The sequence below is a fragment of the Glycine soja genome, chromosome 8 (genome assembly GCF_004193775.1).
Source record: "Glycine soja cultivar W05 chromosome 8, ASM419377v2, whole genome shotgun sequence".
Taxonomy (NCBI): domain Eukaryota; kingdom Viridiplantae; phylum Streptophyta; class Magnoliopsida; order Fabales; family Fabaceae; genus Glycine; species Glycine soja.
This window is the reverse complement of record NC_041009.1, coordinates 7197222-7213331: the sequence shown is the minus strand read 5'-3', so window position 1 is coordinate 7213331 and position 16110 is coordinate 7197222. Positions and strand designations below refer to the sequence as shown.

The following is a 16110-nucleotide window of genomic DNA, read 5'->3' as shown; positions in this document are numbered from 1 at the left end:
TATTAATTATTTTCTTTATTCTATTACAAATTAACTTTACCTGTTAAAATCTCTTGTTTTATTTTCTTTTCATTAAAAATTTTATCCTCTCTTCCTTTAAACTAAAGGTATAAAAATTAGTGTTTGTGCTTCGTTACTTAGTTGAATATATAGATGGACATTGGGCAAGTAGAACAAGATAAGAGTGGGTGATAAAGTGTCTATTATCATCACATTTAGTTTAAGAAAATAAAAAAGAAGGAAAAATTTAAATTTTTCTCTTAACTTATTTAATTGAATAGAAAAGTCATTATAAAAACATTTTTATCATTATAAAAAATATATAATTCTTGTATTATTTTGTATGAAAAATATATAGGAAAAACATAATTTCATTTTTTTAAGTAAAATCTTTTTATTAAAGAAATAGTTCAATTTTCTAGTTTATCTCATTATTCTTTTTTCCTATCGATCACTTCTCATGTTTTATCTAATAATGAAAGTAAACATTGTTCATCCGACTTGATTATCTCTCCTTTATTTTTCTCTTAGGCATTGTTTGTTTGAGTAGATCTTGAGGAGAGAGAAGTAATCAAGAAAATTATGATAGAAAACAAAGGTTTTAGTTGTTTGAGAAAAAAGAGAAGTGTGAGAAGGGAAAAAATGAATGGTGAGACCCATGTTAAAAAATCTCTTTAAATGTGATTATATCTGTGAAAGAGAAAAGCAAAAATAAATTAATTATGGAAAAATAATACATATACTCTTTTGTTTTGTACTATAAAAATATGTTATTAAGAACAAATATGTCTTTAACATATATATTCCTTTTTCTTTCTCTTTACTTTTTTTCTCACTTTTATCAATGGAAACAACTTAAAAAACTATTCATTTTTTACTTATTCTTTTTTCTTCTTCTTTCTATTCTACTTTTTTTTTCCTTTCAAAATCTCTCATTATCCCAACAGAGCATTAACTAATCCTAAACAAATACTCCTTAATCCTTAATTAAGATGGTGTTTGGTCAAGGAAAAGAAAAGAAAAATTATGTAAATCTCAGTTGAATTTTACACATTTTACACTCTATTTTAATTTAAAATTTTATTTTTATCATTTAAACCAAATACAACATAAGTCTAACCACAATAGAAAAAAAAATCTAAAATAAAAAGAATAGAACGCCATGGGATTGGGTATATCCTTTATTCATAGGCCGGAAATAGGGGCCTTTGCTGTTGATGTAGACTTGATCCTGAGTTGAACTGGACCTGGGACTGGGTCATGGATGAGGTGTACGTGTATCGAACCTAGTATGTGGCCATAATGCTTTCTTTTTTACTTTTTTAAATGGCTTGGTCAAATATGCCAATGCATTAATGCAAGAATATTTATGTTTATTAATTAATCAAAATTAAATGTACGAAGAATGTATAATTAGATAAAATGAAAAATCATTTGACACAAATCACATAAGTACCAATTATTAAATATTTATGTTATTATTAATAACAAATTATAGAATAATACTAAATATTGATGTTATTGGTGCTTTAAATAATCTTGACTATAAATGAATTATTAAAGAGTTTGATAACAAAAAATTGCAAAACCAACAATATTTTAAAAATTATGCCGAACACAAAAAATCTCAAGATCGACACTAACAACACAACAATAAGTCATTGGATGGTTGAGTGGCCACAAGTGTTGGGTGAAGCTACAACAATGAGAGAATGGTCCAAAGAAACCGAAGTATTCAATAACATTTACAACACCAAATCACATTAGTTCATCAAGTATAAGTCTCTTCCATACACTTGTACTCTAACAATTTATCCTTAAGTATGAGTCTCTTCCACATACTTGTACTTTAACAAATTTTCCTTCAAGTATGAGTCTCTTTCACGATTTTCGACACAAATCACATAAGTGAATTTGACACTGTACTTTAACCAAAAATCTTAATGCTCTAAATTATGAGTTTTGTTTTCACTTATATAGTGTTAAACTTTTTCATTCTTATAAGATGTGAGACTTCACCTCACACCTGTACTCCAACAATTCAGATTTTCTTTTCCTAGTTAAAAAAAGTTTAGTTATATATACAATCAAACTCATTATATTATTAATTAAATAAATAAACATTTATATATATATATATATATATATATATATATCAAAGTAGTTATGAAAAATATTGACTTACTAATGACAATATTTACTTTTCTTTTGACTTGATTTGATTACTCTTTTTTTCTTGTGTACATATAATTGCTTACCACTATATATAGATTTGAATCTTTACTTTTAAATAAGAGTATTTTAGGAATTATGTTCTTTTTTTTATTAGGTCATATGTCATAAATGAGTATTTAGTTTTACTTTTTTTAAAATTTATATTTCTTTCAAACAATATTGCTTCAATTTATTTTCAGTTTTTAATTTTGAATCTTAATATACTATATCAAATTAAAATATATTTCTTATCCATATAAACTATGATAACATCAATGAATCTTAATTTGAATTTGATTTTAAAATTTTGATAGATTATATAAATATGGATAATATATATCGATTCAATAATTCATTTTAATAATTTTATTCTCAATTTTAGAAGTTTCATTTATTTAATTTATTATAATACAATAAAATAAAATATAACTATTTTACTTGAACCCGATAACCCAAGTTATCAACCAAGTTGACTACTCAAATCCTGAATATCTAGGACATTTAAATAAATTAAGAGAAAAAATTTATACCTTAGTCACAAGATAAAGATATAATTTTAATATCATAAAATATCTTTTATTAGAGGAAAGAAAAGATATCTATCTTATCCTTTTCTATTTACATTATCTTAAAGGAGAATATTAAGATTAGATAATCAATTTTTTTTCTTATATAAGAGACCATTGAGACTTAAGGAGTGTATTGAATTGGGATTTTAAAATACTATTTTAGCATAAAAAAGTCTTGTAGATTTTAAAGATTGTGTAAGAATGTTATGACTTATCAGATTTATTTACAAGACTTTCAAGATAGTTTGAATTTTAATGGATTTATATCATAAGAATTTAAAAGATTTGGAAGGACTTTATAGATTTATAAGATTTAAGAGCACTCGGTGAATTTTTAGAAACACATTTAAAATTACAAGAGATGGTGAAAAAAGTAATAAAAATAAGGAGGTTTGGATAAAAAAAAGAAGTAAAACCAATACAATTTTTTTAATCGTTTAATAGCTAAATTGTTTATAACTTTAAGTCCTTCAATACTAATCATTCTTAGAATAACATATTATCATTCTCGCTTTTAGATTTGAACAATGAATTTAAAAATATACATTATTATTCTTTTCAATTACAACAACTATTTCATAATAAATCTAATAACATGTGTTAAATGAGGAACAATAATAAGTCTATACTAGAAGGGGATGATGAGAGTGAAAAATTTGTAGGAAGGTTACTGAGTTATAAGGATTATAAAATTAAGGGTGACACTTATGAAAATAGTATGTCGAATAGGGTATGGACATAATAAGTATAAGAAAAACATGATTGACATTGACACATAAGACAAACATTAATTTAATTTATGTTTAATTATTCATTTGGTTCATCATTTATATTTTAATTCTCTTGTTTGAAAGTAGTTTTTTTAGTCTTTATAATTTGCATTTTAATTCGTTTTAATGTGGTCTTTTTTATCCCTATACTTTATATTTTAATTCTCTTTTAGTCTTTACCATAAAAATATGAATAATATTATCCATTACAACTAACTACAAAATATATTAGCAAGTAATTCGTAACTATTTCATCGCAAAATAATTTATAATAAAAAAATAGTTCATAGTTTATAACTAATTTGTAGCTAATTATTTTTACATATTTTTTTGTAGTGAAGACTAAAATGTAATTAAAATACAAATTATAGAGACTAAAAATCTTACTTTTAAACTATAGGAACTAAAAGAGAATTAAAATATAAGTTATAGAGACTAAAAAAACCACTTTTAAATTATAAGAACTAAAAAGGTACGAATCGTGAAACTTTAAGAACTAAATGAGTAATTTAACCTTTAATTTAGAAAGCAAACGAAAAAGTATAAATTGAAAGAGTATATTTGATATTTTTTTTATTATAAAAGAATAAGAGAAACATATATGACACACATATTAAAGAATATTCTTTTTTTGCCAATTGTTTAATATCACTTTCCATTGAGTAGATCTCGTTTTGCATGTTGAGTATTAAAGAGAAAAGAAAACATATGTGATGCGAGAAAAAAAGAAAGTATGATAACTAATATAAAAAATAACAAAATAGTCTAGCAAAATCTTAAGGGTTTGGGTGAGATTGTTTGATAGATATTTTATACATAAAGTTAGATAAAATTCAATCCATCTTAAAAAATAATCAATCAAAATTTGTATATTTTTGAATATCGAAAATAATTTTTTTAAATTATAAAAAATCTTAATTAAACACCACTAAATTTTGCTGTATTCCTTAACAAATCATAAAAGTCTTAATTAAATACCCAAAAACTTATTTATATCATTTAAAAATTCTGATTGAATATCACTTGACTATATATATATATATATATATATATATATATATATATATATATTTTAAATTCTTTGAAATCCTAATCCAATACGTTCCCTTAGTTAAATAATTCTAATTTTAACTCACAAATTTTTATTTGCATACTTTTATGCCTTAAACTTGAACATAAAGTATCTTTAGATATACCTCCATCATAATTTATGGAGAGACTCACCAAAGAGCATCACATTAAACAAGTCTTGTCAAATATAATAAGAGCACTAACATATTATTTATAAAAAAATATATAACACATTATTTTTATTTTATATATTTTATTTTGATTTAAAAAAGTTCTATACAGTATACGGTAAACTTGCTATTCAGTTATGAAAAATAAAAATATCCAAATAAATAAACTTGTTATTCAATGTATAAATGGACCTCTATCATATCATTTATTCATGTCTGATCACTTATGACAAAAAATAATTATTATTTAAAGAGAAAAGTTTTAAGTATCATCTTTCTACTTTAAAAAAAAAAAATCCTCTTTCGAATTTGACTGTATACACTATACATTTATGATTTACCCTTTACAAAATTTGGAAGGAAAATGAGGAGAAAAAAAAAAGGGGAGCATTTTCACTTTCAGAACATTGACTTTTTGTTTGTAGTACATTAAATGTATCGCCGTGTTGTATATTTACGGGGGAATTTATTGTCTTATTATTTTTCCATTTGGATCCATTCAGCCGAGTTTGCATACCAAAAGCGACACACAGCTTTGGCCAACATTTAACTTTGAAACGAAAGGAAGCAACGTGCCATTTTCCGTTGTTCATTTGTGAGCCTGCCGGCGGCTTGTCCCCCCTGCAATAATCTCGTGAGTTAAATTATTTTTAAAATTTTATAATAACTTAAACATCTTATTCAATCTTAATAAATTTGAACCCTTTCACATCTTTTAATACTAGTTCAATTTAAATTTGTATCGCAACAGTATTTACATGATAATTAAATAAAAAAGTGAATTTTATCAAAAATAGTAATTTTTAATAAATTTCAATTTTAACTACTAATTATAGAAAGAGTTTTAGAAGAAAAAAATATCATTAAAATTTCTTATAATTTAATAGTGACGTATCAACAATGTATAATATTTTTTCATTATTATGTAATTATAAATCATTAATAGTATAATTTTTAATATGTTAATATAGAAATCAACAAATTTATTATATAGACTGATTATATTCCAAGAAAATAAATAATAAAAATAAAAAAATAATTTTCTTAAAGTTATACTTTGAATAACTTATCTATGAACTAAAAATATAATTAAATGTTTTCTATTATATTATTGATGTAAAATATTTAATACTTTTGTTTATGATTAATTTTTATCAAAACATTTAATTAGTCATCTTTAATAATTTTTTTTTCTAATTATATATTTTTTTCATTCACAAAACTCAAAATAAAAACTTTTCTTAATGAATCCGGGCACAAATTCACTTTCTTAATCAACTTTATATTTATAAATATCTTTGTAAAAAACTTATGTTGATTTTATCATAAAATAAAATAATACATAAAAAAATTAGATGTAGTTTCTTAATTAATTTTAGTATTTTTTATTAGAATTAAAGCTTAATTTTAATACTTACTAAGGTCAGTGACTGAACGACCACTTCGACACATTTGAGAGCTGGGCTGTTTGATAGGGAAAATTAAAGTTGCAGTTAAAGAAAAAGAAAAGAAAAAAAAAAAGAGGTACATTTGAGAGTAATTCTCTTCACTTTCAAGGGTTAAGACTGTAATCTCACACATCCAGAAATGCATTCCCTATATCACCGTTTTTATTACACCCCCACAGTGTGAACACTTGAAAAAATAATCACATTCCGGCCGTTGCTTGCAGACTATCCCAAACCAAAACCAATGCTCAGAATAAAAAGAAAAAATAACCTCTGATTCTCCCTTTATTTTCTGAATTGCCCCTCTTAAGTCTCAACCTTCTTTGTCTCCTCTCTCTCTCTTTCTCTCCTTCCTCTCTGGCCATGATTGGAAGTAAAGATCGTTCTGCTGACTTTGAAGGTGAGAACTCCAGGAGCAAGCTTTCAAGGCACAATTTTGAGGCCAACAAGGAGTACCCAGATGAAAAAGGTGTTGAATTTCTGAGGGATTCATCAGAAGTGGGTGGTTGTGGTGGCAGCTCAGGGTTGCAAGAGTTGACCCTCAGCTACCTTTGTGACAACCCAAAATTCAATCTTGCTGAGAAAGAGATTCCTGGTAAAAGCTTGTTGGAGAAAATGAGCCACAAAGGTAAAGAGGTTGTGGTATGTGAGAATTCATATCAAGATGGGAAATGGGTGGAAAGAGATTTCCTCAGCCTGAGTGAGCCAAGAGAAGATTCTTCAAAGAGATCCCTTGAGGAAGTTGTTGAGAGAGAGAGTAATAGGGAGAAGAAGCCAAAATTAGAGATTCTCAACCTCTCTCTTGCTTTGCCTGATGTGTCACTTTCCCTCACAGCCTCAAACGCCTTGCAAAACGGTGGTGATCATCAACAACAAGTTAGGACTAATCCTTGCAGGCCATCATCCACTACTCACACTTCATATTCCAATGACTACACTGCAGCTTCTTTGTCTTACTCTTATTCCCACCCTTTCTCTCACAACCCAAGTTGTTCACTCACCCACAATTCAACTGATATGTTTGATTACTCAGTGAGCAAAGATGACCAAATTTGGAACTGTGGAGAGGGAACTAATGGCTCAGTGCATAGTAGGTTCAAGCCAATTAGAGATGGCTTGGTTGGTTTATCCAACCATGGTGGTGGTGGTGGTATTAGTTCCTTTATGCAAGGTAATAATAATAGTCAGTATAAAACTACTACTAGTTCAGATAACCATTCTTTTTTCCCTTCAGAGTTGCCAGCAAGGCCAAGGTTTGAGGCTCAGTCAGGGGACTCAAGAGGGAGGAATTCTGAGAATCTGAGAGTCTTGGATGATGGGAAGGCAAGGAAGATTTCTAGGCCAGAGAGGATTGTTAGGGAAATTGTTTCAGAGTCTATACCTGTCATGACATTGACAATTCAGGAGCTTACTGATGATGTCATAGCATCAACTAAGGAATACTTGAGGAATCTCATTGAGAAGCCTGAGAAGAAAGAGGAACTGGTAAGCCTGCAAAGCCGGCTCGAGAGAAGATCTGACCTTACCAAGGAGAGTCTTTCAAAGTGCCATAAGGTGCAATTAGAGGTTTTAGTGGCTGTCAAGATGGGGCTTGCTAGCTTCCTATCTAGTCAGATTCAGTTGTCTGAGATGGTAGAGGTTTTCTTGTTTAAGAGGTGTAGGAATGTAACCTGCAAGCATTTGCTTCCTGTTGATGATTGTGACTGCAAGATTTGCTCAGGGAACAAGGGCTTTTGCAGTTCTTGCATGTGTCCTGTCTGTTTGAACTTTGATTGTGCAAGCAACACTTGTAGTTGGATTGGATGTGATGTTTGTTCACATTGGTGCCATGCTACTTGTGGCATTCAGAGGAATCTTATCAAGCCTGGGCCTAGCTTGAAGGGGCCTTCAGGGACCTCGGAGATGCAGTTTCATTGTATTGGCTGTGGACATGCCTCAGAAATGTTTGGTTTCGTTAAGGACGTCTTCATGTGTTGCGCAAAGGATTGGGGGCTTGAAACCTTGATGAAAGAGCTTGACTGTGTAAGGAAGATCTTCATGGGAAGTGAAGATCGCAAAGGGAAGGAATTGCATGTTAAAACTGATGACATGCTATTAAAGCTTCAAACTAGAATGATATCTCCTTCGGATGCCAGCAGTTACATCATGCAATATTTCAGCTGTAAGTGTCTGGACTGTGGTCTTTTCAATTCATATTTAAATTTATGTGTTAATTTTAAAAAAGCATATATTTACTTCATAAATATGGAATTTAAGTGCTAAGGATGCAATCATAGATACAGCATTTAAGTGCTATGGATGCACTATGAATACATCATGATTTGCTTTGTCTAAATAAAGAGTAAAGGATCAGTCCATTTTCTTCAATGGGATTGAGTTAAAAAAAAAACACTTGATATGTTAGTCTTTCAGATTCTAGTGTTATAGTTGCATGAAAACATTTTCATATGATATGAAGGGTTTGTTTGTAGTACCATTATTGATTATTTATTGGAAGTAAAAGTGGTGGCTTTTTTATGTGATTTGGTGGGATTGTGAATAAGGGAGGATTAAATATATGCTCTGGTGGAGCTGTGGAGGGAAAGGATTACTGTTGATAAAATATATTGTGCTTCAAACAGAAAAGAATACAGTATGGCACAGATTGACAAAATGAGAAGCTCAAAATTATTCTCGTTTTACAATTTACTTATGGAACTTTGACCGACAAATAATTATGCTCCTTAGTGTTTGGCTGTCCAACTCAGTTTTCCTTTTCCGGCATCAATTTTTTGTTTGAGGTGGGAAATTCAGGGCAAGTTGAGAAATGATTTGGACTTTAAGAATGAGAATTGAGAACCATTATAGCTGGTGTTTTTAAAATGGATTATAAGCAGGTTTGCTTTTCATTATTTTACCCCAATAAAGGAATATTCGGCCAAAATTTCTCTCTTGAACATTTTAATTATAAGGTTTTTAAAAAACAAAAGCTAATCCTTGCACATAGTAGTATATGGGGGATTTGAATGTCATTTATAAAGTGATTTGAGACTGATGGATTTTTTTATCAAATTCAAAGTCGTTCTGTGACAAGTGACAACCAATCAGGCTTGTTTATTTACCACATCCAATTAGCTTTAACTATTCAGCTGGATATTTACTCCCATCCCAGGCCTGTTATTTCCTGTGTAGTTTTTTGGTGAGCGCATATTACTGGCATTTCATGCCCTAACAGATCCAGGATGCATATATCAGTGGAATCATCTTGTAGTTTTTAAGTCAGTCTAGCTCAGTATTACATTTGATAGAGTTCAATAAGTTTTTATCATTGATTGAAAAAATAAAGGAAGAGGAATGCTGTTTTTAATACTGAACAGCCTATACATCAATCGGTTATGATCTTCTGATGCTCCATTTGCATGGATAAGGAATTATGTATTTAACGAAACTATTTGCATCTTCTTCCCTCCCTGGTTAAGATATATTTACATTTTAGCATTGGCATTTGGTACTGAAAGATTCAATGAGAAAGGAAGCAATGGAATGCCATAGGTTATTGGGAATTGCAGTGGTGGGGGAAACTAGAAAGATGTGTATAAAACTAAGTTGCTAGTATGGTATGGTTGCCTTTATCTCTTTGGCTTTGTTGAATATGTTTGATGAAATAATTCAAACTACATGTGACCCAGTGATTTTTTATCAAATGTCCTTTTGTGTAGAAGCCTAGAAGGCCTTTCTCCTTCTTTAGCTTAGTTATTGCTAACCTTTTTTTTTTTTTTTTATGAAGGCATGTTTGCTTTAATTAAATTACTGACAATGATATCTAACTGTTGAGAGATATTTTTTCTGTTAAACAGATGCGGACAGCATGCCAGACTTTCCTGCTTCTGGTATTTCTTCAAAGGATTTGTCAGCCTCTCAATCTAACCTTACAAAGGATACACCATCTCTTTCAAAACCTAATTCTCTATTACCAAAATATGGTTATGACATGGGCTATTCTAGGTCACATCCTGATGCCATGTCATGTGATCTACTTCAGAAAGACCTCAAAGCTTCCATCTTAAGTGAACTGAAAAATGAGGCTGATTTTCATTTGGGGGCCTTATTAAGGAAAGGTGGACTTGAAAGTTTGGAGAGCATTGTGAGGATAAAGGAGGCAGAAGCCAGAATGTTTCAAACCAAGGCAGATGAAGCAAGAAGAGAGGCAGAAGGGTTCCAGAGGATGATCAGGACGAAGACTGCGCAGATGGAAGAAGAGTACGCCGAAAAGCTTTCCAAACTCTGTTTGCATGAGACCGAGGAAACGCAGAGGAAGAAATTGGATGAACTGAAAGTCTTGGAAAATTCTTATTTTGATTACTATAAGATGAAAAAGAGAATGCAAGATGAGATTGATGGTTTGTTGCGGAGAATGGAGGCAACAAAGCAGCAATGGGTTTAAATTTATATTTTGGTTGCTTTTCCTTATGTTTTCTTATTGAGGATACTGCTAAATGTGTGTAATTTATTGAAATGATGTCTTGGTATTCTGGTGGTTCCCAGAATGGATGGTTTTCGATTGATAAATTCAAGTTTTTTGGTGTCTCAACTCTGTTTCTTTTTCCTTCATAAATGGAGACGGCACACAAGTTTGGTGTGAAAGCTTTTGCACTTCATGTCACTGTTTATATACGACTTAAGAGACTATAAAACCTGTAAATTTTTTCGTTATCACATATCGTTGTTGCACATAGATTTGCATCTTCCTTTATTGTTATAACATTTTCCCTTTAAGAAATTGAATTGTTCTTTTCTCCATTTTATATACTTAGCAGTTCTGTTTATGCTTAGATCATACAGTATTATTTTTAAAAACAATTTCTTTTTTTATTATTAAATTAGGATAAAACATTTTTAAATAGGTCTTAAGCATACCTCTGACTGTATCAATTAATTGGTGGAGTTATTAGTTTAAGTGATAGAGATTTATGTAATTGTGTTAAATATTTAGAGAAAGATTTATAACTAAACTGAAATAAGATTATCTTCTTTGCTAAAGATACATGAATTTTAATAGGAAAAAAGTTTTCTCAAGCATGTTATTATACAAAGATCCTCCACTAAGTAGGAGAGAGAAAGCTTGACATTATTAGTTTGTTAATTGTTGCTCTTGGTGGATGGAGCATAAAGGAGGACAGTGCTGAAAAGCACTTTGCTTGAATATTATTTGGGTTATTCCTTTATTTGGTCACCGTTGATTGCGGTTTCTTACACCATAATTTGGAACTGTTTGTGCTTATGCTGTGTTTTGCCACTCCCAGCATTGGAACTAGTTCCACCAAGGTGATAATGAAAGGGAATCTGTATACATTCATAGTTCCATTCATATTAGTGTGTGACATCCAACCAATCAGCTCAAATTGGATTCCATTCGTTTTATTCTTATCAAGTATAATCACTAAGCTGGTTGTGTAACGGTGACTTTCACCAAAAAATTTCAATTTGCTATTATATTATGGTAGAATCGAATTTTCATCATGCTTGAGGAATGTAATCAATATACTCTATGATACCGTTTTTTAAAATACGATTTAATATAATTCTTAATAACAACTTACATCAGAGTTTTTTTTTTTAAAAAATAAACCTTACATCTCAAATTGAAATTGGACAACTAACAAGCTAGATAGTTGAGTTATTTAACTATTTGATTAAGATTCGATTTCTAGTAATTTAAGATTCAATTTCTGATTCAATGTATAAAAAAAGATTATATCCTAATTTGATAATCTCTCTCCTAAAAAGACTAATCTATGCTGGGAGTACATATAAAAAAAAATCAAAAGTTGAATCAATTATAATAAGACTTTATAATTATATATTGAAAATCTTAAAAGTCACTTAGAGAGAAAAATTATCTCTATAATGTTTGGATATTTAAATGAAAAGAAGAAAAAATAATAAAAAATATAATTTATATTAATTATCTTAACACGATGAAAGTGGTGAAGATGAAAATAATGAAGTGATAATAATAACAATGATACTGACAATGCAGGAGATCACAAAGAGAAGAGAAAAATTTTATAATGATTAAATTATAAATAAAAATAGATATTTTGTCTTTTGAGTATTTTATACTAGAGAAAGAAATATTATATGATTTATCAAGTGAAAAAAACAAAACTGTTATCTCATCCATCTTTATCTAATTTGTAATATTTCATTTTTTAAAATTAAACATAAAACAATTATATTTATGTTGTTTAGTATGTCACATTTTAGCAAAATAAAATGAACTGAATTAATACTACCAATGCCGTGGCAAATAGGGATGTACACGAGTCACTGTGAACCAATTTAGTCATAACTGGACTATTGGATTTATTATTAAAATAATAAAAAAGTGAAAAAAAAAATAGAAAAAGTGAAAAAAAAATAGAAAAGTGATTATAATAACATGCAATTTTATACATTTAACTCAAAAATAATTTTTTATTTACTAGTCTAATATGAAACATCTTAAATTTCAAGCTAAAAGTTAAATCATGTCTTACACTAAAATCATAATATAATAATCATTTATGAGTAACCTTAAAATAAAAAATACAATAAAATTTGGTTGGACTAAAAAAATAAAACTCTAAAGGTTAAAAAAAACATAATAAGTAATTGAGTGAATTGAATTATATTAGATTTTCAAAATCCAAAATCTAGATCTGATCAAACTCATCGAAATGACATTTTTTCAATCTGATTCGAACTAATATATGAATTATTCGATTTGAATTGGTTCAAATTCACCATATTATCGGATTGATTTGAATCCATTATTACTACTGGTGGCAGCTATTACGGCGATTGCAACCGAAAACAGAATCTGGACCAAAAGGAATTGAAGGATATGTGCGTTGAGAAGTGAGGAAGCAGATTATGTGTCAAGTTCTTTCCAAATAATGCATCGACTTTTTGTGAATTAGTCAACAATTCTTTGAACTGTGGAGTGGGTAGTTTGCCAGTTGGAGAATACGGAAAAGTTGCTAAGTTCAGACTTTAAGCAAAGTGAGTTTTGATGTAAACTAAAATAATAAACATGAAGGGGACCACACCTCTAGTTTTTAGTATTAGTTATTAGTATTATTAATTAAGGATTAAGGATAAGATGGTAGAGGAGTTGCACCAAAGAAAATTTTAAGGAGATTGTGATCATACATCTAGATAGAGGGGTATGTGAAAAATTCCACATGACGAATAATCATGAAAAAAATAGAACATGTTTAAGTTTCACATCAAATATAGATAATATCGAGATAAATTATATAAATAGAAAACAACTTTCGTAAATCTATTTTGTAAGTTTGAGTTAAGTTCAAAATCATTTTTCATGACACTTAAGTTAAGGGAAATCTCATCCTTGTGATGTGGGTGAGAGTTCAATCTCTTTCCTCCAAACAATAATGCCCTCTTAAATATAGTCAAAACAATTATATTTTAATATATTTAGTTGATTTATCATATTTCATGCATAATTTAATCTTTTAATTATTCGTATAAGTAAGTCGAACCTCCTAATTACTTTTAATTATCATATTTAAACCATAATTATTTCTTTAAAATATGTTGGGCTTATTGCAAAAGTTTTTAAGTTCACTGCTAACTATTCATGAATGCTACGGGAACCAATACAGAGAGGACCACACAGAACCAACTTATTTTTAGTATGGAAACAAACCGCCTCAATTAGTCAACTTAATTATATCTCACAAGACTCCAAAAGATATTGAGAGAAAAAAATTACACAAGCCATTTCCGGCAAATAAAAACACAATTACAAAAATAAATAAAAAATGAAAGGGGAATGCTGGATCAATCCAATTTGAATAATTAAGGTACATGGAAGTGGAGAAAAATGAAGCAATTGATTTGATCATGCATAACGTGGCAAACCCACTGACATATCCACAAAGACTCCAAACAAGAGAATTGCAAGACCCGTGAAGTTGATCAAATGAGATTCTCTATGGTGTGTGACGAGTTTTATCATAGTGTACTTCTCCATCAACCCTGTTAGTGCAGCACAAATTGCCATGAAAAATAGTGCTCTAACAGCTGCTACGTGCCATGGGGCCATTGTACTCCTTGATTGTGCTGATCCTTGAAGCATAAACCCCAGTCCCATAAGCCACTGCATGCACTCAACAGTCACGTCCCAGTTATTCAAGTTTTAACATATATATGACTTATATATTATTGAGTAAATTATGCTTACATTTTCTAGGATTTTGTCAAATTTCTTCTGATGTCTATTGTTTTTCTACTCTGACACGAATTCTTCTTAAATCATTTGAAAACATTACACATGACACTCCTTAATTATTCAAAAAATTAATAGTATTACATAGTGTTCCTCTATAAAAAGAATGCTGTAAAATATTAAAAAAATCTCAATAAGTTTTAGAGAATGCGAGATATTTTAGGTCTTCAATGCAGTTAAAATCATATATAGGCATTCATTATTGTTAAGATCATGTACATAAATGTTATGTTGAAATAAATTTCTTCATAAGTATTTATATATAAATATAAATAAAATAAAATAATTTTTTTATAATAAAACAAACTCATATATATACTTGACTTTAATAATAGAAGTTTTTTATTTATTTAATTTGTAAGTTGATTTTAGTTTATGAAATAAACTCAATTTATTTTATTTTTATTTTTTCTCCCGCGATGGAGTACTCAAAAAAAAGTTTAAGATTGGAGGCTGGTTACGTCCTCCCAGTTCACCATATCATAGAACTTGAAAACGGCACATAAACCAACAATCCCAAGAATTATAGCTATGAAATGAAGTGTCAAGTGAATTATCTTGCGTGTTTCATGTGATCCTGGCACCGTTTGGTGTGACAGTATTGCTGCTCAAATTTCACACACCAACCTAATTAGTTAATTAATCGATCACTTTATATAGAAAATGATCATAAACTGTATATGTATCCATATATCACACACATTAAGTTGTTCACATCTTATTATATATGTTGGTTAATTAAGTCGTTAAGGGAAAGAAATATGCTAAATTGGGATAACAATGATGAATTGATCAATGCAGTAGAAGGGACATGATGTGGGAGTAAGATACCTAGATCAATAAGGAAAATGAATCCGAAGAACATCATAAAAGGGTGAACCTGCAAGGTGATCAGATGAAGTAGAATATGATTTTTGTGTATTAACAAAGACAAGAAACACAAGAATTAGTGTTAATTACATTGAAAACACGAAGTGGATTTTGAGAATCATATTCAATGCCCTCACGATAATGCAGCACCAAACAAGCAAAAGGATTAGAGCAAGAAGGCCAAATAAGTGTGCCAAAATTGTGGTACTGTATGAATTCATCCTAATGGATTAAGTGGGAGATAATTAAGATGAGAGAAAATTTGGAAAGGAGTAATAGAGTGAGTGAAACTTGTTAATTATAGTACAATTTTTTGCTGGTTCTGACATGGTATTATTCTGCTGTGATTCAGTCTTATAGAGTTTACCTTTTGATAAAGTTCACAAAAGAGGGAATTGCTTGATCTCTTGGTTTTGGAATTTTGAATGGAAAAGAAACTTTAGGCATAAGCCAACTCTAGCAGTTTCTAAAGTAAATATTCTTATGTTAGAATGGTTTCCAATTTTTGTCTACTATGTATATATAGTCTTTTTGCATAGGGATTGATGCCCCCATTGTCAGAGCATTATACACTACAAACCGTGTAAATGAAATTAATTAATTTCTGTGTAAAAATGCAACTTTTGATATTAAACTATTTTTCTTCTTATTAAATAATTTTCTAAGTAGTGATTAAATAATTAATAGTAATAAAGTTTTTATTAAAAAATTTACTAGTATTAG

The 16110-nt window shown here is 29.2% G+C and overlaps 1 protein-coding gene and 1 pseudogene across 2 annotated transcripts; one reads left to right on the top strand and one right to left on the bottom strand.

The window, feature by feature from the left end:
* The first annotated feature begins 6422 nt into the window (after nucleotides 1-6422).
* Nucleotides 6423-10879, top strand: LOC114421552 (protein OBERON 3-like). Of its 2 annotated transcripts, XM_028387526.1 has the most exons (3): nucleotides 6423-7413; nucleotides 7477-8403; nucleotides 10079-10665. In XM_028387526.1, the coding sequence occupies exons 1-3, from the start codon at nucleotides 6606-6608 to the stop codon at nucleotides 10663-10665; spliced, it is 2322 nt and encodes a 773-aa protein (XP_028243327.1). In that variant the 5' UTR covers nucleotides 6423-6605. The 2 variants fall into 2 exon arrangements, with proteins under 2 accessions (XP_028243327.1, XP_028243326.1); XM_028387525.1 differs by having other exon boundaries at nucleotides 6423-8403; nucleotides 10079-10879.
* Nucleotides 10880-13929: 3050 nt separating this feature from the next.
* On the bottom strand, nucleotides 13930-15670 carry LOC114422311 (annotated as a pseudogene).
* Between the last annotated feature and the right edge of the window lie 440 nt (nucleotides 15671-16110).

What these genes read in the sequence shown, in the direction of transcription:
- LOC114421552 (XM_028387525.1), top strand. Translation starts at nt 6,606, where the DNA reads ATGATTGGAAGTAAAGATCGTTCTGCTGACTTTGAAGGTGAGAACTCC. An exon ending in CATCATGCAATATTTCAGCT is followed by an intron (nt 8,404 to 10,078) that starts GTAAGTGTCTGG and finishes TCTGTTAAACAG; the next exon opens with ATGCGGACAGCATGCCAGAC.